We start from the raw sequence: 26,757 nt of genomic DNA, 5'->3' as shown, positions 1-26,757 counted from the left end.
CTAATGAACTTCGACTGGTTTTCAGTAGGCACAGCAGCAAAATCAATGTCAGAACCTTGAAAGTATCACTGAAAAAACAACAACATAAGCTGGTTAGGTTTACACATGGCTGCTGGTTTATGGATTTTTTTCATTTATTTTTTTGCTGGTCCAGTGCTGGTTCTTGCTGGTCATCACTTCACATGACCAGCAAAAGAACCAACAAGAAGCAGCCTAAACCAGCAGCCATGTCAACAATGACCTAACCAGCGTGTGCTGTTTTATACAGCATACATTATATTTCACATGGTTACTTAAATTTATTAAACACAAAACATCCAAAAACCAATTTGAGCTTGTTTGTTGAACTTTTAACTTTGGATAAGATGGTTTGTTGGCTGGTTCCCACCAGACATCTTGATGTCAAAATTACATCAAAAAACATTTTTAAAAAATCTAATCAAATAAAAAGATGTCAAAAATGCTAATTAAATTGATGTCTACTGACCACCTTGATGTCAAAACCTCATCAAATTGACACATAACAAAAAAGATTTAGATGTTAAAAAAAGTTATATGTCAAATTGATTTTGACATCATAGTAGTTTGCATTTATGTTATATTATATACAGTGCTCAGTGTAATTGAGTACACCCCATTTTGAAAATGAATGTGTTTATCCATTTCTCAGTGAATATAGGCAATGTATTTTGGTACATTCAAACAAAACAGATTTATTAAACTGATATATATATATATATATATATATATATATATATATATATATATATATATATATATATATATATATATATATATATATATATATATATATATATATAAATAATATTTTAGTGACCAAACATATTTAAAAATCGAAAGATAATACAATTAAATTCAAACTAAATATTGCAAAAATAAATTACAACCTACAAAATTACAACAAAATTTTTCAGTTCTTTTGCTTCTCTTGATTTTTCCTCTTTTTTAAATTTGTATTTAATATTTTTCTATAAGATTATAAGAAAATTTCAGTGTACTAGTTTTTGGACCGTTATTGCAAGTTATTTTATGAGATAAGCTCCAAATTTTGGCTTCAGTACTGACTAATCCAATGTACAGCATATGCACAATTATAATACTGTATAGCTTCCTATTGAAAATATGAACTTAAAAGATAGATTTGTGAGGGGTGTACTTATATATATACTGAGCACTGTATAATACAGTTATAATATATATTATTTTAATACTTTATGATGTTATCTTGGTGTTCAAAAAGTTATTAATGTGGGGATGTCAAATGTCAAGCTTTTGACATCAAATCCACTTGCATTTTGATGTATTTTTTGACGTCATGCTTGATGTCAATTTGGGGTCTTTTTGCTTGCTTGTGCAGGTTTTATCCAATTGAACTCCTCACCACAGATTTGTAAAAAAGATCTCTCTTTGACTCTTTGATTAATACTTTCCAAGATACAAGATCTTGTATTAAACCTTCCAGAATATAGCTGCACAATATACTGTTTCAGCATTGATATGTGATCAGTAGTCACATCGCTGGATATGCAATGTTGATTCTGTATTATAATTCATCACTTGCATGTATTTTTGAGGCTTGTGACTGTATGAAGATTTTAAAAGCATTCCGCCATAAGAACTTGAACCGATTGTAACCATAATAATGATTAATTTTATCAAATTATTTATACAACGAAGACTACGCAGTATTATTTTACATTTGATTATTCAATTACTGTACCTGAATACTGTTAGGCTCTGCAGAAAACAATACAATACTTCATTTGTATTTTATTTCTTTATTATATTTTTCTATGCTTGTAAAGATTGTTTATTAGGTTTTATGCAAATGCACCTACAGAATCATCCTAATCAATCAACTAAAATATAATTCTTTCCAAATAGAATTGTTTAAGTCATCTGTGGAAATTGTATTTATACCGCAATATCGCAGAATAACAAAATATCACAATGTTAAGATTTTTCCAATATCCTGCAGCTCTATTCCAGAATCTCCATCACAACCAGTTTTCATTTCTTCAAATTGAGCTGTATTCATCTGATGTATTGTGAATTTGACTGTGTGTACTGCATTTAAATATTGAGTCATGAGGGTTTCTACAACCAAGAGCGATCTGCTTCACTGAAAATGACCAAAAGATCTCAGCTGTGAAAATGTTGAAATTAATTCAGCACCACAAGCATGATACATTCCCACTCACCACTATTAGCTGATTAAACCATGGCAGCCTGTCCGTGTGTGTTTGTGAGCGTGCATGTGTGTGTGTGATTCACAGCCTGTTCTGTCCTCCTTCACTTTAAGTAGCATTTCTCTCCAGTCTGTCAATGTCCATGTGCATGAGAGAATTAAGAGACATACAGAATTACTCAAGCAAAAACTCTCTACAGTTTCACGCTCTCCTGCACATCACATACATTCACTTATGATTTATACAAACACATTTTATATATATTTATATATTTAGCATTAAAGACTGCCCTGTTTAAATTTGCTTAAAGCGGGTATATTAAGGGTTATTCATTTTTCAACGGCAAGTACCGCATGGAAAGTGTGTGAACAAAGAGCGTATATGTTATTATATGATTTTATCATGGCAAGCGGTCATGGTCAGCTGAGCAGAACAAATTAAACATGCAACTAAGAGGAAATTACACAACATGCAACAAAACACATCCACACAAATATTCCCTTCATGCATCTCATAGGGTTAATTATATTTTACACTAATTTAACACTGAACTATGCACTTCTGAACTTATGCATTTCAAATACGATGCTAAATTTATTTATTTAATTTTCGAGAGTTCACACTTAGCTGATGATTGATTATAAAGCTTGTTTGGCATGCTGTCCTGGGAGAGAGCTCTGAGCTCTTAAGATCCTCGAGGCCGGGGCTCCCTCCCGTTTGCAAGGCAAGAGGGGAGTTTGAGCTCAGGTAGATCTCGAGAACTCCCCTGCTGTAGTAGCTAATGAACAGATAATGATTGCTCTTAAGAGATAACTACTTACTAGGAGCATGTCTATAGTGCTGATTTGGATTAGTCAATTAGCTTAAGTTGCATGTTTTTGGACGGTGGGAGGAAACTGGGAAACCCGGGGGAAACCCACGTGAGCACGGGGAGAACGTGTAAACTCCGCACAGAAACATCAGCTGGCTTGGTAAGGACTAGAACCAGTGACGTTCTTGCTGCTAACCACTGGGCCACCGTGCCACCCATCTATAAAGGAGAAGTAGGGGTGGAAGGGGGATTCTTCAAAACGAAGATGGCTGTGATATGGAACTTAGGGTATTTATAGTGGCTTAGGAATCGTCTGATTGGTGAATCCTAAATTGAATAATGCCGGCTGCAAGCAATCATAAGCAGGTGATTCTCTTGAAATTAGTTTATAAATAAACTTCACTTAAATGTGATGGCTTCCTCTAGTGGTCACTGTCTATACTCAATGGAAATACACACTGTTCAAGTGTTTAAATAGTTGATTGACAACTACTTTAACACAAAGTAAAATTGTACACGTTTATTATTTGTCCAAAAGTTTATTCACATTTTTGATGACTTTTTAAAAATCAATATTGGACATTTGAAGGCTTAATAGGTCTTCTGCATGTATACATCTATCGTTGGAAGTTTGTTCCTGCCACAAAAATTAAAGGCAAAAATGTACAAATTGCAAAAATAAATAAATTGTACTTTCCTGTACAATACATTCTCAATATTGTGAGCTTACATCTCACACTTTTGATTGTGCTTCACATAATTGTCACTTTGTATCTCACGATTTTAATTAAATTAAGTTTATATTTTGCACTTCTGACAAAACTGTGCACTTACAAAAATATAAACTTACAATTGTGAGGAAAAAAGGGATAAATATATATCACATTTGCTTTACAAGGGAATTACTAATTTAAGTTTAAAAAGTGAGTAAACCAGTTTTACCTTGGAACCATTAAGTTGACATATTTTGTTTCTGCTTTATTTAATATATTTTAATGTTTACTAACTTTTTAAAAAGTAAAGTAACTAATCATTTTTACCCTATACTCTCAGAAATAAAGGTACAGGAGCTGTCACTGGGGCAGTACCTTTTCAAAAGATACATATTTGTACCTAAAGAGTCCATAGTGGTACCTCAAAGGTCATTTTTAGGTACTTTTGGGCTCTCAAATGCACCTTTGAGGTACCACTGTGGATTCTTTAGGTACAAATATGTATCTTTTGAAAAGGTACTGCCCCAGTGACAGCTCCTGTACCTTTATTTCTGAGAATGTATGTTATGATTATATCACCTACTTAAATTAGTTTTGTAAAAAAAAAATCTGAATTGTTGCATTTCATTCTGTTTATGTAGGCCTAAATTTTATTTTAATTTAGTACAAGGCCATCCCTGGAGTCCTTACTCTGCCCTCTGACCTTTAAGCTCTTAAACTCCTTCAATTAAGTTGTACTAACAACAGAAAATTATTTACAGTACTCAAGTGTTGTTAAACAAGTACAAACTCATACATTCATTTTCTTTTCTGCTTAGTCACTTTATTAATCTGGGGTTGCCACGGCGGAATGAACCGCCAACTTATCCAGCATATGTTTTACACAGCGGATGCCTTTCCAGTTGCAACCCATCACTGGGAAACATCCATACACACTCATTCACATACACTATGGCTAACTTAATCCACTCAATTCACCACATTTGTTTGGACTGTGGGGGAAACCGGAGCACCGGGAGGAACCCCCCGCCAACACAGGGAAAGCATGCAAACTCCACAGAAACGCCAACTGAGCCAGCCGAGGCTAGAACCAGTGACTTTCTTGCTGTGAGGCGACTGTGCTACCGTGACGCCCAAGAACAAACTGATTAAGACAAAAAATCTTTTGGAAAATACAAAATTTATCTGCCCTGTAGGCTACTCAATTCTACATGTTTATTTTCTTCAATATTTCTTCATCAACTTCACGATCTGGGGATTGTTAAAATCACACTAAAGTGACGTTACTGGTGTGTTGCAACAGAAGGATAATGATCTTACGGCGCCATCTTGTGTTTACACTTTATAGGACAGCAAAAAGCCCAGTTCTAAAGATGCGATTATAAGGGAAAGTTTTTCACTAAATTGCTACTATGGTCTCAGAACTATACAAATCAAGATTGGAAAAACATGAGGCCAGGCAGATGTTTCCTTGTTTTTGAGTAATTCTACAAGGTGTGAGATTTTCTTTAAAATAATTTTGTTTGCATTGTTGTTTTACAGAGAACCTTCATAACTAGCAATCAGTATTTTGGTTCTCAAATAATAGCCACTGAACAGACACAAACAGGCAAAAACAGACACATTGAACCAATCAACAACAACAATAAAAACACTTAAATATTTTAAATAATTGTTCCTCTGAACTTTATATCTATCAAAGAATCCTGAAAAAAGTTTCAGAAACATATTAAGTAGCACAACTGTTCGTTTAACGTTGATATGTGATAAGAAATATTTCTTGAGCACTAAATCAGTATATAATGATTTCTGAATGATCATAAAGTATGTGAAGACTGAAGCCATGACTGCTGAAAATCCAGCTTTATCATTATAGGAACAAAAGACATTTTAAATGATATCAAAGGAGAAAATTGTTATTTCAAAATGCAATATGACTATTTGCAGTGTTTTTGATTTTTCAAATGTAGTCTTGCTCAGGATTCTTTCAAAAACATTAGAAAAAATCTTCTGCTTTGAATTTTTTATAGTGGCTCTGAAGGACATGATTTTAAAAAGCAACCTGCCCCGCGGGTGCCTTCATGTCAAAATGACATAAAAAAATACATCAAAAACATAAAAAAATGCAGATCCATTTTAAGCCAATTGACTACCTTGATGTCAAAACGACATCAATCTGACATTTAACACTGGACTGTCTTGCAATTGAATTGTGAAAAGTGTTTTTTGTTGCCAATGTTAGTTGTCAATTTGTTGTCATTTTGACATCAAGGTAGCTTACATGCATTGTATGAATACAAGATCCAGTGTAAACATAATTAAGAATTTAAGATAAATAAATTTTTTATATTATAATATGTTTTTGTTGTTATTTTCATGGTGAAAGGGGCATCAATGTGTGCATGTCAACTGGACGTCAAGGTTTTGACATTAAATATACTTGCGTCATATATATATATATATATATATATATATATATATATATATATATATATATATATATATATATATATATATATATATATATATATATATATATATATATATAAGTAATCCAATTTGAGTTAAAAGAAAAAAACACTTACAAAGATTACTTCAGGAGCAGGACAACATGACAGAGCTGTATAACCACTGTATTCTTCCACAAACGAACTTCCAGAATAACACAAAATGTCTTTACAGATTTGTGTAGGAAAACTGATTGTTCATCTCTTGTTCCTGTATGGTACACATATCTTACCGGTGTTTCTGAAAAAACACTTTTCTACAAAAGTCCTACGACACCTGGCGAGGAGAGATGGGTGCTGATGCCTCCTGCAGACACACAGAGAAATGACGCATGAATAATTTGCATAACTGTTAAATGATAATCAAGCAAAAGTTTATCTTTGCATTATTTTGACAAAAATTACACTATTTTCCTCAAAAGAGAGTGTAGTTTGTTGACTTTTCGAAACATGAAATACTCTGGAATGTTGTATAAACAACAATATTGTATTTACCTTTTGTGGGATCTCCAAAAGTCATAAAGTACCTGAATATCATCTAATCGCTCATATTTCCAACATAAAAAAAAGATTATTTTACAAGATTTAGTCAATGCATCAGTTTTGACTAAATAAAACATTCTATAAAAATAAAATCTACTTTTAACCAAGTGGCATTTATTATTAAAATGTTAAAATGGAAAATTACAGATCATTTCAACTTTTTGGATTCGATTTTTTTAAACAAAAGACAGACATAAGCAATCAGAAAATGTTATAACGTCTCAAAAATATCTATTGACAACATACACTTTTAGTTCATTTAGCTTCACAGATTATCTACAATACCGGTGAGTAAGGGTATGTTTACACAATAACAGTGTATCAAAAATGGAAAGTTTTCCTTTGCATTGTTGAAAGGTTTTGCATACAGACAGCAATACTGCTGAAATTCATTTAGTAGTTTTCATGGAGACATAAAGTGCATAAAAAGTGTATCTTTTCAGTTAAAAAAAATGTCATCAGACGTGATGATCAAAAACATATTATACTATCATAGTCATCAAAAGTTCTAAGCTTCCTAATTAAGGCTGATGTGCGCATTATATTTACCAGTCCAGCATGATAAAAACATACATGATAAACCAAATATTGGAAACGTGGAGCTCAAGCAAATGACAAATTCATTTAAAACAAAAAAGTCATGCCAGATTCCAGACAAGCCACTTTGAAACAATTACATTTTGACCAACAATACTTTGAAAATGCACATAAAACATGTTCATCTTTTATTAATGAGCTTGTTTATCGCTATTTTCCCTTTGCAACGTTGTCCACCTGTTTAAGGATTTGGCTTTTTTCATAAAAGTAAGTGATTCCAAAGAGTCATTCGTGGATCTTAAAGAATCAATCATGCTTGCGATTCATCCGAATCCTCCATTTGCAATCCAGCGGCCTTCATGCGCTCCACAGAAATCAGTTTTTGCCCATGTTTATAATAGTGCCTTAAATTATTTGGCTCATCGTCTGCCATATCTTCATCCTCACTGCTGTAAATAACAGAGGCCATGTTCTTATACGGATTATTGTCATCATCGTTATCATAATCCTCAGTAGGATGAGTGACTATATATTCCTCTCTGGGCCTCACAGATGTATTTGGACACAAACAAATATCCTCCTTTCCTGCAGAATTCACAAAAGTTTCCTGCTGTGTAACAGACATTAAAGCATCTGCTCTGGTCTCCGTTTGATTACACACAACCACAATTTGTCCTTCATCAATTCTGGCCATCGTTTTTTCCTCATCTTTAAACGAAACAGATTTTGAAAAACCTTTTCCATTGCTCACAGCTGAAGATGAGATGTTTACGGTGGTCATTTCTGGAAGCACCAGGATGGGCAGCATGTCTTGCATTAGGTTGTCATGTTCATATGTCATGTTTGGCGGATGTAGTATGTCTTCTTTTATGGTGTACAAATCACTAGAGCTTTCATGGTCAACGTACGCTGGGTTGTGGTAGGAGGCGTCCTCTATGAGCGATATGGGACATCCTGAATTGACCTGTTGACCACGGAGAAAGGGCATTTAGGGTCTTCTTGAACAATCTTGAGATATTGACAGGTCAATTCCACTGTTGAGGTCCAGAGCTGATTTTACAGTGACAATGATTCTTGAGACAAGGGACAAACACTTTTATTTGTGTAAAGGGGATTTGTTTTGGGGATCATCCTATATTTTTGGCCTTGCTACTCTTGTTTTGTCACAATATGCATGTTTGCACAATGTCAATTAGAAAGAATAATGGGAACTGTCTTTGAAATTATTGTTATAGATGGTCAAAATACTGTGTTAAACAAGTTAAATGTTATTTATTTATATATATATATATATATATATATATATATATATATATATATATATATATATATATATATATATATATATATATATATGTATATATATTTACATATATATATATATATATATACACACACACACACAAATATACATATATATACACATACATACATATATATATACACATATACACATATATACATATATATATATACACATACATATATATATATACATAAATATATATATACACATATACACACACACATATATATATATATATGTATGTGTATATATATATATATATATATATATATATATATATATATATATATATATATATATATATATATATATATACACACATACATACATACATAAATACATATATATTCATCATAATATATTAACAATTAATTAGTTTTAATATGCGGTTCACTTTTCAAATACGTCTAATTTTTGACCCATTTTATCTAGTAGATTGTCATATAATGTGATGCATATTGCATATTAATGAATTAGTTGTATTTTCAAAAAGCATTAGTATATATGATATTTCAAATATGGCTAGTCGTGAATCACACAATATTTGGTTAGTTAAAATGTATAAGATATAAACAAATTGGAATAATTGATGATAAATACATAAATCTCCTTGTTGTGCATTTAAAACAGATTCACATTCATATTTCTGTATGACTGAGCAAATATGCATAAATGGTTTATGCTAAAAAGAAATGTATCATGTATATATGTTCAATTCATATTCAGAAATCTTAATGAAAAAGTAATAAATAAAAGTGTGGGGAAAGCTTTGTCTCATCTCTCAAGAATCCCAATCAGTCTTCATAAACAATAATTACTGCAACATATTTGACAGTGTTTATTAGAGTTAAAGATAATACAAACATGTACACATAATATACACAACAACACCTATTTGACACCAGACAGAATACACAACGAAACACACTAATCCATCAGACAAAAGAGGCTGCGTTTCGTATACTGACCGGCTTAAATGGTGCACCACATTTATAAAGAAATGTAACACAAAACAATCCCATTTAAACCAGCCTATCAGGAGTATACGGCTTTCAGCTTCTCAGAAAACACACATCTCACCTTCACGAGGGACAATGACACTGAAGAACACGTCTAGCTACTTAATGTCAGGTACTTACCTGCTGAAACCATCTTAGGCTCTACATAAGAGGAATTAAAGAGCAATGTGAGGGGAAGATGACAAGGGCACGAGCTGTTTGACTGTGACAATGAGGCTTTATATTGTTTATAAGGTGTTGAAGGTCTATTTCTGTTAAGGATACTTGCAATCAAAATTTAAATTATCCATTGGCTGTTTGGTGATAACACATACAGTGGAGATCAAAATGAGAAAAACTATTTCTAAATATATATATATATTTTTAAGCATACTTCTTGGGTTACATATTCTGAACAACACAACAATTAAGAAAAAGATAAAAGTCCTTCAAATTTTGAACAAGAAAGATTATTTGAAAAATGTATGTTATTTCTGGGGAAAAAAGGTGTTTAGAAATTGTTCTCTAATTTGATCTCCAGTGTAGTTTGAAATGGAGTTTATTTAATATGCACAATGTCTTATACTATACATAAATTAACAGTTTTCCATATTTTTGTGATTGAAATTTTGTTATTTATATTTTTTAATTGAACTATGGGACCTTGCTCTTTCCTCAAAGGTCCTCCTTTCCTCTATTTGATGCTGAAAAGTATGACAAGGTGATTTCATTGACGTTTTTATCATTTGAAGTGATATATTGTCTGGGTTGGTATTGCAGATTACAGTACAAAAACCTGGTAATAAACTGTTAGTATTTTGTCTGTTGTTTTACAAACTTATTTCTCTCTCTATATATATATTTTCTGAAACAATATGTACTAAAATGTCAATAAGAATCCTTTGAATCATTAAAGTTTCAACATCAAAAGTCAACAAAGCAGAGATAAAGGTCCCATGATGCCATTCATAACCAAAATTAAACTGAAAACACCTATAAATCAGTACGGAAAGTACGGAACCTGCTCAGAGCAAATGTCTTTCTTGAATGTCTGTCTACTACTGTAAGCCTTATTTTTAAGATTCTGTAATATTTACTGCACATGTATAACACGTGTTCTACATTTCTCCAGCTATTTTTAATTTCTTTTTAATGAGCGTTCTGGCGTTGCAGAATATGCTCAGATGTGAAAAAATGTGAGCTCACAGCTGGTGTTACTCTCAGTTCCTTTGGTGCTAACAGATAAATGTGAGAAATCACAGTGCAGTGTTCAGGCAAAAAGTCAACTGTTGTATTGGTTAATGTAGGGGCTATCTTTTGCTGCACTGTAAAAATACCAATTAATAAAACAAGTAAGTGCAGTCAGATTTGTTTAATGTTCACACTGTCATTCTCATATTTTGTTAAAGAACTTAAAGACTAAATAAAAAAAATGCTGTTTGATGATGCTGAATGTGCTTGTTGCATGAGCACATATGTGATAATATTATGGTATATTTATTATTTAAAATCTGATGCATATAAAAAGTGTAAATTAAACTAATAGGAAACTATGACAAAAAGAATGAGTGCATGCTTGAGCATTCTGTCATTTTATTTATTTTTTATTGTAATATCCTAATATATCCATATATGTATATATTATTAGCCCCCCTTAACATTTTTTTTCTTTTTAAAATATTTTCCAAATGATGTTTAATAGAGCAAGAAAAATTTTCACAGTATGTCTGATAATATTTTTTCTTCTGAAGAAAGTCTTATTTGTTTTTATTTGGCTAAAATAAAACCAGTTTTTAATTTCTTAAAATCCATTTTCAGGTCAAAATTATTTGCCCCTTTAAGCTAATTTTACAGAACAAACCATCGTTATACAATAACTTGCCTATTTACCCTAACCTGCCTAGTTAACCTAATTAACCTAGTTAAGCCATTAAATGTCACTTCAAGCTGTATAGAAGTGTTTTGAAAAATATCTAGTAAATATTATTTACTGTCATCATGGCAAAGATAAAAGAAATGAGTTATTAGAAATTAGTTATTAAAAATATTATGTTTAGAAAAGTGCTGAAAAAATTTGCTCTCCGTTAAACAGAAATTGGGGAAAAAAATAAACAGGAGGGCTAATAATTCAGGGGGGCTAATAATTCTGACTTCAACTGTGTATATATATATATATCTGTTGCATTTGTATTGCAACAGCACCATATTTCACCTGGTACCACCAAAAATTGTGGTTTTCAGTGGTCTTGGTCAGCTGGTTCGGTGCATACTATATGCACTATGGCTGCGTTCACACTTATTCAGATAACCCACACCAACAGAGAAATCAGAGCATCATTAAAGCATCAGAGATCGCTTTAATCATACTAAAACAGTCAAGTGTGAACAGACCCTTGGAAACTCTCATGCAGCAGCATTAAGCAGTTTTACTAAAATTCCAACACAATTTTCTTACAGGGTTACCAAGGGTCATTGAATTCCTGGAATACCATGGAATATCAAAATGTCTATTCCAGACATTGAAAGTCAGGTAATTTTATATTTAGAAAATTTAAGTCATTGACTATCAGTGTGTGCTTGTAATTTTGAATTCTACTTTTCATTTATCAAAATGCATTTTTTCTACACCGTGTTTTTTTGTGTTGTTCAAAACGTCGCCTATTATTATAAAGTTTATTTTTTTCAGTTCCATTTTATTCCTTTATCATTTGTCACCGGGCAATTATTTAAGTCATATGCAGTCACCAGGCTGTACCTGTTAAACTACCATGTTGTTATGTGTCTTCTCCATGCTTAACAGCTTAATAGCTACCTGTTTTTCTGTTTATTACGCACCTTATATTGTAATGTGGAATTATACAATTGTGTTAGACTTCTGATTCACTTGCCTATGGGTAAATGACTGGCCGTAACAGATGGTCAAACTACTTGTGCTTCAAACCAGCATGTCCATGAAAATACATTAAAATTAAAATAATATATTACATTTACAATTTACATTATCAAGCATAACAAGTTATGTAAGCATATGAGACAATGGGGCTGCATGTATGTGAAAGTAAAGAGGATAGATCATAGAAATTCTGCTTTTTGGTCAGTAAAAGTCAGGGAAAAAGTTTAGAGGGAAAAAGCTTAAAGTGGGAACCCTGTACTTAAGTGTCAAATATACATAATTTTTAGAAATAAAATATAAAACACTGATGATTCATTATGTTAATACAATGTTAGGATCACCACATTATGTGAAAAGGGTTCGATGCTAACAATAAAGATAGCCAATATGACCACCAAAGTGGACTGATTTGCCTTGTAATGAACTAAAAGGTAGTATTCAATGTGATATAGAGAATCTTACCACATTTGGGTGCTTCCCAAGAGCTACAGCACCCCTTTCCACTGGGTCCCGCCTCTCTCTTCGCCTCTTGGCCAGCCAGAGGAAGAGAAACAGTGCCAGCACAGCCACTATGAAAACAACAGCAGCGATGCCACCAGCCATCCCGGCATGCATATCTCCAAACAGTCGCTCCTCTCCAAATGGACTTCTGGGAACTGCCCAAGAATTTAGAGAGAGGAAAAGGCTACAATTACTGACAAATACTTCATCCTTAGTGGTCAGTTCAAAGGTGAATTATCATTTAGTTTGTCATTGAACGACTGCCAAAAGTAGAACATGGAAAAACTGGAGGTGGACAGAGGTTAATGGGAATACAATGAGGCTAAATCTAATTTAACACCTTGTTCATGCCTTTTAAAAAATTAACCACGGCTAATCAAATTAACCACATGAATGATCTGTCTGAATTATCATCGGTAGGGGTTAACCCTCTATGGTACAGTGTTGCCATATGGTAAAAAATTATTTTCCTTCACATCTGAAAATCAGAGACTAAAAAATTTGACTTCAAATTCAATGTTAAAGCAATGGTTTTTGTTTGTTAGTTTTTTATTAGCATATTTTCATTAGCGCTGTTTACATTCTGACATGAAGTAAATCTTTTCAAAGTCTGAAAAAAAATGACCAAAAAATAATAATAAATCCTAAATGTGACTTAGGTGTGTTTCCCTCACATTGTTAGAGAGGCTAATTAAAGTATTGGTAACCTAGCAACCAACAGCATAGGCAAGAGTTTCCATCTCTCATTCTTTTGCATTATTAATTTTTATTTGTACAAGTTCTAAACCACCTCAAGTAAGACTTTAAATGTGAATTAAGGGATTCTTATTCAAAACATGATGTTAAATCACTCGTTTCTCATGTAATACTTCAAAATTTACATTAACACAGGGTGATGGAAACCCAGCTAATGTCAAGCAGAACCAATAATACTCCATTTACTTTAATCCAAAATATAAATAACATGCTTTTCACATAATTTCATATTATACATTTATTTATTTATTTATTATTTAAGTAAAATAATCAGTAATGGACAACTAGTAATCTTTTAATCTACCTAGCGCTGTAAGTAATTTACAGCATATCTTTCATTTTCTGTAAACTACCCCTTTAACATATTAATTTACACTTTTACATAATAATAAAAAATAATGACAATTAACTAATAATCATCCATATACTAACATTAGCATCTATTAATCACAATGACTCTTAGTAGTTGCTGATGCATTGACCATTAATGAATGGTTTAGTTCTTCATATAATTCGCATGAACAAGAAGTTGCTAAGACTTTTATTTCAGTAATATTGAGTACGATCGGGGACTTTCTTTCTTTCATTGTCTTGTTGCAAACATATTAGTTATGCATGAACTGATGCATATTAGTGCACCTGAACTGTACAGTGTTGCCAAATATTTTATCATTAAACCATGATCTTGATTTCATAGGAACATTAGAATGATGCATACAGCGTTTACCTGGTTGTCCTCTCTGTAAAACTTCAATGTCTACCGAAGCATGGGCTGCCTCACCTGACTCTTCATCTTTTGCAATAACCTGTTTGAAAAGAAATAACAATCAAATGTAATCTCGTCAAATATATAAATGTCTGCTGATTTGTATAAATCATGATAGTTACCTCTAGGATGTGTCGGTCAAATGCTCTAAGTCGATCTGTCTTAGCAATCACAATGCCGTCCTGGGTAATGTGATACAGTTTACTGCTACCCGTCAAGGGCTGCATTGTATAACGTATTTTAGGATTTATTCCCTGTAAAATAGCAACAAAAAAGATGGAAAATTATCTAAATGACTAAATTATCTGAAATGTTATGTAATATTTTCTATAAAGCAAATGCACACATCTCTAAAGTCTCTATCGATGGCCTGGACCAGTAGGACTTGGTTCCCGTAGGTAGTGACCAGTGTAGCAGGACTGGAGCTCTCAATGAGAAACCCTTTGTAGACGGTCTTGTTGAAGAATGGAGGAAATCTGTTATCTGACACCACATGTATCAGTGCCGTCACCACCGAATATTTCTTTGGGTCATTAACCTGCGCAGCCTGTTGGAGTTTGCAAAGGAAAAATATTATGATACTTTGCTCACATAATGCACACACATTGCAATGCAATTTCATTTTAGTGTCTTCCTCGTTGAATTATTGTTATGGTTTTCAATATGGTGGGTGAAGGACTCTTATACTGTGCACTTGTTAACAGCAGATTAGCCATGACTTTGTTTTTAAAAACATGAACTTTTTGTTGTTATACCATTATTCTGAGCCTGAATGAAGGGGTGAGGAGTCTGTTTTCTACACGGTGCCTCAGAGTGATCTCTCCTGTTTTCGAGTCGATTGTAAATCTGCCATTATCATCACCTATAAAGCCAAAATGATTAGTTATAATGATTTACAGCACAGGTCTCAAACTCAATTCCTGGAGGGCCGCAGCTCTGCACAGTTTTGCTCCAACCCTATCAAACACAGCTGATCCAAATAATCGAGGTGTTCAGAAGAGACATGAACACCTTCATTAGTTGGATCAGCTGTGTTTGATAGGGTTGGAGCAAAACTGTGCAGAGCTGCGGCACTCCAGGAATTGAGTTTGATACCTATGATTTACAGTAATATAGGTTAAGCCATCAGTAAATGTACTGTACAGTAAACTCACCTGACAGAATGCTGTAGACTAGAGGGGTCAGTATGTTTTTGTCTCCGTCTTCAGCAAGAATGGGACCCGGAGAAAAATAAAGCACAGCATCCTGGATCATAAAGAGCATATTTTTTTCAACCATAAATTGAATTGAAAATAAATCTTTTTAAATATGCAACACATTTTTAATGATAGTTGTTTTAATAACTAATTTATTTTGTCTTTGTCAAGATGACAATACATATTTTACAAATTATTTTTTGCAAAATACTAATAATTAGCTTAATATGCAATTTGGAGGCTTAATCAGGTTAAATATTGTTAACTAGGCAAGGTATTGGACAACAGTGGATTGTTTCAGAGGCAATTGAAAAAAAAAACTCTTAAGGGTGCTAATACTATTGCCTTCAGCAGATTAAAAAAAAAAAAAAAAAAACGGATTTAGTTTTTATTCCAGACAAACTAAAAGAAATAAAACTTTTTCCAGAAGAAAAATATAAGGGAACATCTGTGAAAATAAATGTCAATTTCACAGGAGAGCTTTTCTGCTTTGAATATCATTAGTAAGTTTGGTTAAATGATGATTGACAAACGATTAAATGTAAATATAAATAGTTTATATTAGTGCATGGCACTGCACAGTGGTTAAATGTATTTATTGTGCGCTATGAGCTGACTGATTCAGCTTTACACATAAATGGCAACACATACCTCATCCGTCTCAGTGATGTTGACACTGTACACAGGGTTGGTGCAAATATTATGATCTCCGTCTTCATAAACAGGTGCACATGGTTGAAACTGTGGATACTGGTCATCGCCATCTAGGACGTTCACAGTGACGGTGGCTGTTGTGCTGTACTTCTCTTTTGTGCTCGTTTCCTGTTGATTTGAACAACAGAAATGATTTTCTTAAAGGGATACTGTAGTTCACCCAAACATGAAAATTTATTATATTTCTTTTTGGCTTAGTCCCTTTATTAATCGGGGATCGCCACAGCGGTATGAACCGAAAACTTATCCAGCATATGTTTTACACAGCGGATGCCCTTCCAGCTGCAACCGATCATTGGGAAACACCCATGCACACTCATTCTCACACATCCACTACGGTCAATTTAGTTAATCCAATTCACCTAAAGTGCATGTCTTTGGACTGTGGGGGGAAACCGGAGCACCTGGAGGAAACCCACGCGAACACGGGGAGAACATACAAACTCCACACTGAAATGCCAACTGACCCAACCGAGGCTGGAACCAGCAACCTTCTTGCTGTGAAAGTTATCATTTACTCATCCTTCACATGAATCAAACCTGTTTAAATTTCTTTCTTCTGCTGAACACAAAATAAGATATTTTGAAGAATGTTAGAAGCTAGTACTCATTGAATTCCATAGTGTTTTTTTTTCAATACTGTATAGTTTCCAACTGTTTCCTACATTCTTCAAAATATCTTCTTTGTGTTCGACAGACTCAGAAAGCTTAGAAATCACTTGCGGAAAGAGAGAGTAAATGGTGAGAAATTCTGGGTGAACTGTGTCTTCAATTCGGATTCCTTTTAAGCATCTAAATGTCTAACCATAAACAGATCTACCAGTAAATGAAATGTTTCACGTACCACAGCATAGATGACCACCTGCAGCTGAGTTTTAGTCTCATAGTCCAACGGTTTATCCAGGATCACCATCCCGCTGTTAGGCAGATCGATCCTAAAATAGCTGGCATCAGTCTTAATGAGAGGCACACAGTTCTGTTTAAGTTAAATTGTGGAAGGAAAAGGTGGTTCTGTAATGACATTCATATATTATTTTTCATGTGTACTTTCGACAGCTTGTTACTTGTAAAAGGAATGGATCACCCCAAAAAAATACATTACAAGGCATTTACTCAGCATCAAGTGAACATGATCAAATGTTCATTTTTTTTCTTCCGTTGAACACAAATTAAGATATTTCGAAGAATGTTGGACACTAGTAGCCGTTTACTTTCATAGTAGGAAAAAATACTATAGATGCCAATGGATACCAGTTTCTAACATCCTTCAAAATATCTTAATTTGTGTTTAACAGAGAAAAAAAATAAACTCAAACAGGTGTGCAACAAGTGGAGAGATTGTAAATATTAACAAATTTTCTTTTTGTGTGTGTGATCTATTCCTTTAGAGAGAAATAGTATGCCATTATGAACCACTGAATCCTCATTGAATACATCACTCACTGTAGATTTGTCGATCATGTAAGTAATGGTGTCTCCATCAACATCTCTGGCTTTCACTGTGAACACCATGGAGTTCACAGACAGCAGCTGAGTGAAGAAAACCAGAATTCATATGTAGAATTAAATAGTTATTATATAAAGTAACAGTTTGATAACGAAACAGATTGGAGTTATTAATCAACAATGAATCTACCTCACTTATATATCGTGGTTGAATGGTGTCTTCAATGAAATGTGGCATGTTGTCGTTTTCATTCAGTATCTCTACCATGATTCGATATCGACCCTGAAATAAGAAACTCTGCGGGGTTAATTGCACTACAGCATGACTAAGTATTGTGATATTTGTAATCCAACCCACCCTTATAATTTCATTTTCATAACATGTCAAAGCAGCTATTAGGACGGATCCCAAAACCTGTAAATAGAAGGAAAAAAATCTGATCATACATAAAGGTTAGTGCAATACCACACACTGTATCAACGCTGTATTGACAATATTCTTTGCTTGTCTAGAAAAAGTTTCCTGATTCAAGAATTTTTAGATATTTGCACTAGATACAAGACAAAAAATAAGTAAGAAAATACATTTTTGCAGTGTATAAACAGTAAACTAGTCCATAAGTAAACTATTATTTTACATGACCATTCAAAAATTGAGTTCAGTATAGTTTATTTATTTGTTTATTTGTTATTATTATTATTTTAGGAATGCATCGACAGTAAAGACATATGTTACAAAAATTCCCACATTAAATAAATATAGTATTTTTAAACATTTTTTTGATCTGTAGTTAAGATTTCTCCAAAATGTAGGATGAAGCTAACTATTTAATTATATTTATTATTAAAGTTTAATTGCATTAAATTAAACGGATTTAAAAATCAAATATCACTCTTGCATGACAAAAAATAATTAAGCTAATAACTTTAGCATACAAACACGTTGCCATGTCTTGATCATATCATTTTTATTTAGTGTGTGTTGTTGGGTTGTTTTCAAAGTCCTAGAGCTTATGTTATTTTTCTTCGCTCAGCATGCCAACATCTACTTGTGTTAATCACCTCTCGATCCAAGGTCCTTGAAAACGAAGAGTTGAGTCGGATTGTTCGGCCTTCAAGGTAAAACCAGTCTGCATTTTCACCTGTGAGACAGAGTCGGATGCTGCTGGCTCCAGCAGGGTCTCCGTTTATACTGAGGTTGGCTATGAACTCTCCAGTGGGACTGTTCTCTCTGACCGTGGCAAATATATCCTGACCACCAAGGCATAAACTGGCTGTTGTGCAGAAGAGACACTGATTAGACTATGAAAACAACACAAATCAGCCATAAAATCATAGACCGCATTGATAATTTACAAAACAACACTTCTGTAAATATAGGTGAGCATGAGGATAAACAATTATTCCGGTCGAAAAAGCACTAATCACATAATGGAAACTTTCCCAGACATAATACACTGTACAATGTAGATTTACATTAATTCAACCTTTGTCTTAAGAATGACATGACATAAACCCATCCCCATAAAAATACTATTGTAATTGTGTATTGTAATTTGTTTACAGCGTAAATGTAACTGAAAACTGTAAATGAAAACGTAAATACTTATTTATTGACTTTCTTAGTCCTATTACTTAAAAAAAACAAACACTGTACATCTCTCTATAATTAGTCTAAAACTTTATTTATTTATGCCTTGTTTATTTATTTAGGCCTACTTATTTGTATCTATGTTTGTACTTTCATTTTGGTTGTTTTTTATTTCTTTAATTTTACTTATCAAAATATTTCTGTCCGTTGGAATCCCGTTCCTTTGTGTCCCCTGGCGGCATATTCGCAAACTGCGGTTATACCTAAAAACACGTTCTTACTCCTTTAGTGCGACGGCGGTACCACTCGCAGCAGTAATGCTCTTTTTAAAGTGCCACCCACTGTATACTTTAGTTCAAACTACAGTAAACTGTGGTGCATTGTAGTATAATATACCCTAGTTGTAACTATAGTATCAAAAATGTTGTGTTTTAGTGTGAAGAACATTTTCCACCAGAGAGGCCCTTTTTCAAATAAAAGATTGCATCACAATGAAGAACCTTTATTTTTTAGAGTGAAAATAAAGTCCCAAGTGTAGGCTCAGGAAAAGACTAATCATTCAGATGTTTCGATCATTATTAGGTGCATATACTGTATGCAGCAGAGTGCTGTTACAATTTTCTTCGAATTCTGTTAACACCTCACAATTTAGATATTTCGCCCTAAGAATTTCTTAGTTAATGCCTTGGAATTTAATTTGTTTAATAAAAAAAACTCAGTTTGCAGTTCACAATTCTAACATTACTTTATACCTTATGATTTATTTTGACCTCTGAATTTTGTTAAAACCTCAATTTTCTGACATTTTATCATGTAATTATTAAAAACACTTCATTATTAAAAACAGTTCAGACTTTTCTGAAGTTAACATCTCATAAATCCTATTTTTATAAGATCTCTGAGTTTAAATCTTGCACACACAGATTGGTTCTTCAGACGTTTTTTTGTGGTAGTTAGCATAACTTAGTGGTCCTTTGGCATATAGGGGAACCAATTTCAGTGCTATATAGCAGAGGTTGCCAAAGTGGAGGTTGGGACCCCCCCGGTGGTTGGGACAACAAGGGGGGTTTGCTTGGCGATTTCCAAAATTCAAATTCATTTTATTAAACTATTACGATTACCATATTTTATCCATAACCTACTGGAGAATAAAATAGTTAACAGTAACATTGTTAGCATGTTAATAATAAACATTAAAACAACATGCAAATAAAAAGCCATCAGCCGTTTTTTTTTGCGAGCCCTTGGGTGATTATGTTATATTGAAGACACAGCAATAGCGTCAGATGCAGCACATTGATTTCATGGCATCAGGTTAGACTTTCTGACACCTTTACAAAACTTACGTACATTAAAAAGAAAGCCCACAACTGAACATGGAGGATGGTCTACGAGTGGCGTTCTCCACAATTAAATGATGAATAGACTTTGGCCTATTGGTACAGTATGTGTGCGCCGTTGTGTGCAAGGTTTATATATCGATTACCACCTCAAAGAATACTGGGGGTCGCGAGTCACTGTATGGTTTTTTGGAGGTTGGGCGCTGAAAAGTCTGGGAACCCCTGCTATATAGCACCAGTGTATGTTTTGCTTTAGTTATTCTTTGAGGTGGTTAAGGTGCTACAATAGTACAATCTTTAAAAATATAGGCGCTATGTAGCAGTTCAAATGGTTTCCCTATGATTAAGAGCCAAAGAAGCACTTTTGGTGCTATTTGGCACCATTTTTTACCGTCTTGTAAACATAATAGATGCAAAGTCACAAGACCTCATGCAAACATAATGTGAGTGCCTTGTGTTAATTGGGGCCAATGTAATTTTATACTAGAACCACAATCAACTTTCAAGTTCTGCTCTGCTTTTGTTGTTGTTAAATATCCTGAAATTTGCCATGTTATGAAAGTAAATCCAGCTCCAAAAAAAAGTTTTTCTTTGCTTTATGCAAGAGTATACTTTTCCTCTTCCTTTGATCTAACTTGTCAAGAACAAAACAGCTACAAAACTGATAAATGAATCTCATTTGTAAAGTTTCTTTCTGAGGCTGAAAGAATCAAACCTCAAAACCAGAAGAGAGTCGTTCAGAGACTCGTCATCATTTCCCTCAACCTCATAACCATTTCTGGCACGTATGTTAACAGTCTCTGTGTTGCAGTGCAGTGATTCGTGAAAATGAGCCTCAGGGTTGCAGATCCTTGATTCAGAGAGCGAAGTGTTTACCTTTTGCGATGTGATAGAATATGTTCAGTGCCATCTGGCAGAGGAACAATCTCCATGGTGTCAACATGGCTGATATTCCCCCGGGCTCACGTCCCCTTGTCCCAGCTGTAAAAGAAATGCCAAATCCTGTCAGTCAATGGCGCTGAAGGATTTAGAGTGCTCATATTACCTGTCACATAAAACAAACTTTTTTATTCAAACCAAAGGTCAATTAAATCAGAAGATTAACAAAGCATATTTATACTGCCGCACCACCATCTGAAATTCATCAGTCGAGCTGCTCAAGTGAGTCAAATCAAACTGCCAAATTAATTACTAACCTGCTAACAATTCTTGCCCCCCAGGACGAATAAGGAATGTTAGCTTTTGGTTTCCAGAACATTCAGGTTTTTTAGGTTTAATTTTGGTTTGCCGGGAAAGTTTTCGTTAGAGAAATGACATTTGTTACATTTTTGGCTTTTCTAATGTTCTCCAAATGTTTCTAAAACATCCAATCTCTAGTCTGATATCATTTACAGTGCTGTACATAAGTATCTGTCAAGTCTATTGTACAAACCCTAAGCTTATGCTGGAGAAACACATTCAGATCAGTGCCACGTGGGTAAAAAAACAAACAAAAAAAAAAAAAAAAAGAAATGGTCTGTTTCCTATTACACTATATCCTTAACGTATTTTTTAAAACATTTCTTATATGTTATAATTTGGATTTATCTGATCATTAATGTTTTAATTTCTACAATATAGTTTATTATCTGAATTCACTCATTTCAATTATGCAGTTTAGCAAAATAGAGTTTATAGTTATGAAAAGTTCTGTTATATATATATATATATATATATATATATATATATATATATATATATATATATATATATATATATATATATATATATTTTTTTTTAATATATATATATATTTTATATATATATATATATATATATATATATATATATATATTTTTTTTTTTTTTTTTTTTTTTTTTTAATTATTATTTTTTTTACTTTTTTAGATTATTTCTATTATTTTACAGTTGTAAAAAACAGGATAATATACATTAGGGAATGTTCTGTTTAGGTTGATTTTAGTTTTGTTCGTCCTGGGAACATTATTTTATGGTTGCAAAATAGTAACCTAAAATTGTCATGAGGTAACATTCTACATAAGTTATTTTTAGGTTATTATAAATAAGCTACTTAAACGTTGTAATTAGTAAGTTACTTACTGTACCACTATTTTGTGGATGCAAAAAACAACAACATTAACAATGTACTCGTATAATGTAATTTTTGATTCCTTAAAAAAAAATACAAATAAAACGGTAACACTTATTTTAGCCCCAAAACTATATAGCAAGTAAACTAATGTATAGCATATTTTTTGTTGTAATAATGTACCAATACAATGCATCCATCTAAGTATAAAGGAACAAGAGGTCTAAATTGTTACCAAATTAATCAAATGGGAACAACTAACGATGTGGGAACATTACATGTTTGCTGGGTAAAGAATGCAGTCTTTCCTCTCTCCAGTACAGTGTTTGTTTGTTTACTCCTGTTTGGATTTTAGTCACCTTGATTCGTCACCCAGGGAATTTCCTAGTACTTAAAAACCATTATGATGTGTTTAGTCTGTGTCAAGCCAAAAGGCTGGCAGTGCTGTCGGTTACGTGACCTCCAGGTTGCTCTTTTGATCCTCCACCTTCCACCTTGACGCACCCCTGCACATAAGAGCTTTTTCAAATCCTCACATAATACCTGCAAAGCAGCCTAAGAACTGTTGTTTCCCCTCCTAAGTTTTGCTGCGATGCTAAACCAAATGAATGCTTTTCAATGAACAAAGATCAAAAATAATATTATTTTATTTTGTTTATTTTGTACAACACATAGCCTAATGACACATTTCTTGTTCAATACAGATTTTCTGATTGGATAATGAGACAGTTCATGCTTAAAAATCACACCCATGCTAAAAAGCCATACCCATATAGCCAAAATTAAACATGGTTTTAGTAAGTGTAACCTAGTTTTATTTGCAGGTTGATGGCCAATTCCACAGTTCCACTACAAAGTGATTAGCATAAGCAAAACTATAGTAAAATTGTGGTTCTGTTTTGTTTAACTAGCATTCAATAATGACGTTTTTGCTTGTTTGTTTGTAATAAAACCACAATTTAAATATTTTATTTAATTTAAAAACCTTCCAAAAAGGCATTTTATGTTTTGCCAATTTCTTGCACAATCACAAATTCCATGGTTAAGCTGTGATTAGCTAGCATAAGCAAAACTCCAGTGAATTTGTGGTTGTTTTGTTTAACTAGCATTCAATGATCTTTTTGTTTGTTAGTTTGTTTATGCAAAAACATAATTAACCTACATTTACAAACCTTTAAAAATGGCTTTGTCGCTAATTTCTTTGCAAGAAAACAAGTAACAGCAGTAAGGCTAGTGAATAATTCATCACATTACCACTAGGGGACACCATCATCTTCAGTCTTGTTTTACAGGATGAGTAAGATTATAACGACGATTCTTCAGGTCAAAAACAAACCTCACAGTGGGGGAGCCGGGTAATCGTATTGTGATCTTTGATAAGGTGAAGTTCACAGCTGATCAGATTTAATGTGGTTAAACTGGCTGTGGATAATGCTGTTGGGATAAAACCGCTAAGGTGATGGCATATACAGTATCTGTTCTGTCACTTGCTTAATTCAGTGCATTGTCAAAATAAGAGCATCAATTACTAAATAAAGAGCATGGATTATTGTAATGGACTCCTCACTGGCCTTCCCAAAAAGAAGTCAGACAGTTGTATCTCATCCAGAACACTGCGGCCAGGATTCTGACCAGAACCAAAAAATCAGAGCACACCCCACCTGTCCTCAGTTCTTTACACTGGCCCCCAGTTACATTTAGAATAGATTTTAAAGTATTATTACTCGTCTATAAATCAGAAAATGGCCTAGGACCTCAATACATTGCAGATATGCTCACTGAACACAAACCTAATAGATCACTCAGATCTTTAGGATCATATAAACTAGAAATTTCAAGGGTTCAGTACAAACAGGGTGAATCGGCATTAAGCTACTATGCGCCCCGCTTCTGGAATCAGCTCCCAGAAATGATCAGATGTACTCCAACATTAGGCACGTTCATATCAAGACTGAAAACACATCTGTTTAGCTGTGTCTTTACTGAATGAGCACTGTGCTACGTCCGACAGATCAAACTATTATATATTTATGTTTTTTTTTTAATTATTTTAAAATGTGTTTTAACACATTTTAATCTGTTTTTAACCACTTTTATTATTTGTTTTTATCCCTTGTATTTCTGTTTATGAAAAGCACTTTGAATTGCCACTGTGTATTAAATGTGCTATATAAATAAACTTGCCTTGTGAAATTTATTTCAAAAATCAATGTTACCATTATACTGTAGTCTGTATGCTGTACATTCCTCTGGCTTATATTACAATACCATTAAACATCATTATTGATATCCAAAGTCTGTCATATCTTACATTCAATTTTGTAATTTGGGAAGTTAATAATTCTATTCAGTGATTCATTACTTGTTCTGTCTTTAATCAAGACCCAGATACAAGCACATTTAAAAGGTAGTTAACATTTTCTTTACAATTTTAATAGTCTCAAAAGGTTCTAAACCTAAATGAATTTATTTCTTTTGTTGAACACAAACAGATATTTTGAAGAAATCAAGAAATCATTGACATACAGTACATAGTAAACAAATAGGATGGATCTTTTTCAAAATAATCTCATGTTCAAAAGAATTTAGAAACTCAGATGTTTGTGAAAGTGAATGGTACTTTTGGGTCAACTATCCCTTTCAGAAATTCAGAAATTAGTCATTTAAATGCAGCACAACATGTTTTAAAGTTAATAACTAAAATCAATAACCAAGGTTCTCATAGGAAAAGACTGCATTGTGAAAATACGTCATTGTAATCCTTGATCAAAAAGTCTTGCTAACTCATACAGTGTTTGGATACAGGATGACTGTTTGTGGATTGCATGTGATTAAAGATTAAATGGAGTAATTAATACGAAACAGGAAGTAGGTCTCTGCCACAACCAAGATTATGGGATTACAGCACAATATGGTTTAATATTCTTGCAGCACATGGCAGCCCGCTATTAATTATGCACGTCTCTGAGTTTGTCTGAGAGCGTTGATGGAGACCACTTTGCCAAATGACAGCTCTTCTGAGTTTCAGCAAAATTAGAGATGTGGCTGTATTGTGTTGTTTTGATTTGATTAGTCTAATCTCACACTCGAGAGCAGACTCATCTGCAGAGATGATAGTGCTTTTCTAAACAGTGATTGCCGGTGTATTTTAAGAAACTCTAAAAAAGTGTTTGTCATTTGTAGGGAAAATCATGCACAAACTGCTGAATTAGGTTTACCTACATTAAACTTAATAGGTAAATGCTCCTTTGTGCTTTAAATTACTGTCAAAATTTGAAAGTGTAGCTAAAAAAAAAAATATATATATATATATAAAATCAAATATGTATAATAAATGTTGCTTCTCTTGATCATAAAATTTTTCATTAACATTTTATAAAAAAATGGCAAGCAGCAACTTTTTGAAAATATTAATAATGATAAAAGGCTCTTAATCACAATACTAGAATAATATCTGAAGAATTATGTAATAATACGGACATCCGCTGCATCTAAACAAATTATTATGCCATTTAATATTGAATGCATGATAGATGCAAGTTAAGTATTTTAATGTTTGAAAAATTCTGAAAACAAAATGTTAATCGATAAAATGTTATTTTTATAAGTTATGATTATCATGATACATTATGTTAATAGTGAAAATAACAAATTTGGTATTTTTCTTTGTGTGGGTGAGACTGCGCACTGTCTATACATGTTATTTGTCATAGAATTTGTCAGCTTTAATATTTACAGTATTAAATGCATCACAGAAAACAGAGCATATGTCAGAAGTTTAACTAAGCTAATTTATAACTTTAAATCACCCTTTAAACAAATAATAAAACCTTGTTTGACT

The 26,757-nt window shown here is 33.0% G+C and overlaps 1 protein-coding gene across 1 annotated transcript; it reads right to left on the bottom strand.

The window, feature by feature from the left end:
* Positions 1–13,450: 13,450 nt before the first annotated feature.
* On the bottom strand, positions 13,451–21,760 carry cdhr5-rs (cadherin-related family member 5, related sequence). The gene is made up of 14 exons (XM_056456364.1): positions 21,705–21,760; positions 21,552–21,606; positions 18,960–19,199; positions 18,256–18,312; positions 18,088–18,180; positions 17,895–17,981; positions 17,296–17,406; positions 16,389–16,559; positions 15,696–15,786; positions 15,297–15,403; positions 14,888–15,088; positions 14,664–14,795; positions 14,503–14,581; positions 13,451–13,497 (listed from the first exon to the last, which is right to left on the bottom strand). Exons 1-14 carry the CDS (start codon positions 21,758–21,760, stop codon positions 13,451–13,453), a joined length of 1,527 nt encoding a protein of 508 aa, XP_056312339.1.
* Between the last annotated feature and the right edge of the window lie 4,997 nt (positions 21,761–26,757).

Source organism: Danio aesculapii, chromosome 4 (assembly GCF_903798145.1).
Source record: "Danio aesculapii chromosome 4, fDanAes4.1, whole genome shotgun sequence".
Lineage (NCBI taxonomy): Eukaryota > Metazoa > Chordata > Actinopteri > Cypriniformes > Danionidae > Danio > Danio aesculapii.
Note: the sequence above shows the minus strand (reverse complement) of the source record. Positions and strands in the feature narration are given on the sequence as shown.

Coding starts and splice junctions, on each gene's coding strand:
- cdhr5-rs (XM_056456364.1), bottom strand. CDS start 21,760: ATGGAGATTGTTCCTCTGCCAGATGGCACTGAACATATTCTATCACAT. Junction 19,200..21,551: donor CTCTGAACGACTCTCTTCTG/GTTTTGAGGTTT, acceptor TTGTTTTCATAG/TCTAATCAGTGTCTCTTCTG. Junction 18,181..18,255: donor ATGAAAATGAAATTATAAGG/GTGGGTTGGATT, acceptor TTCTTATTTCAG/GGTCGATATCGAATCATGGT.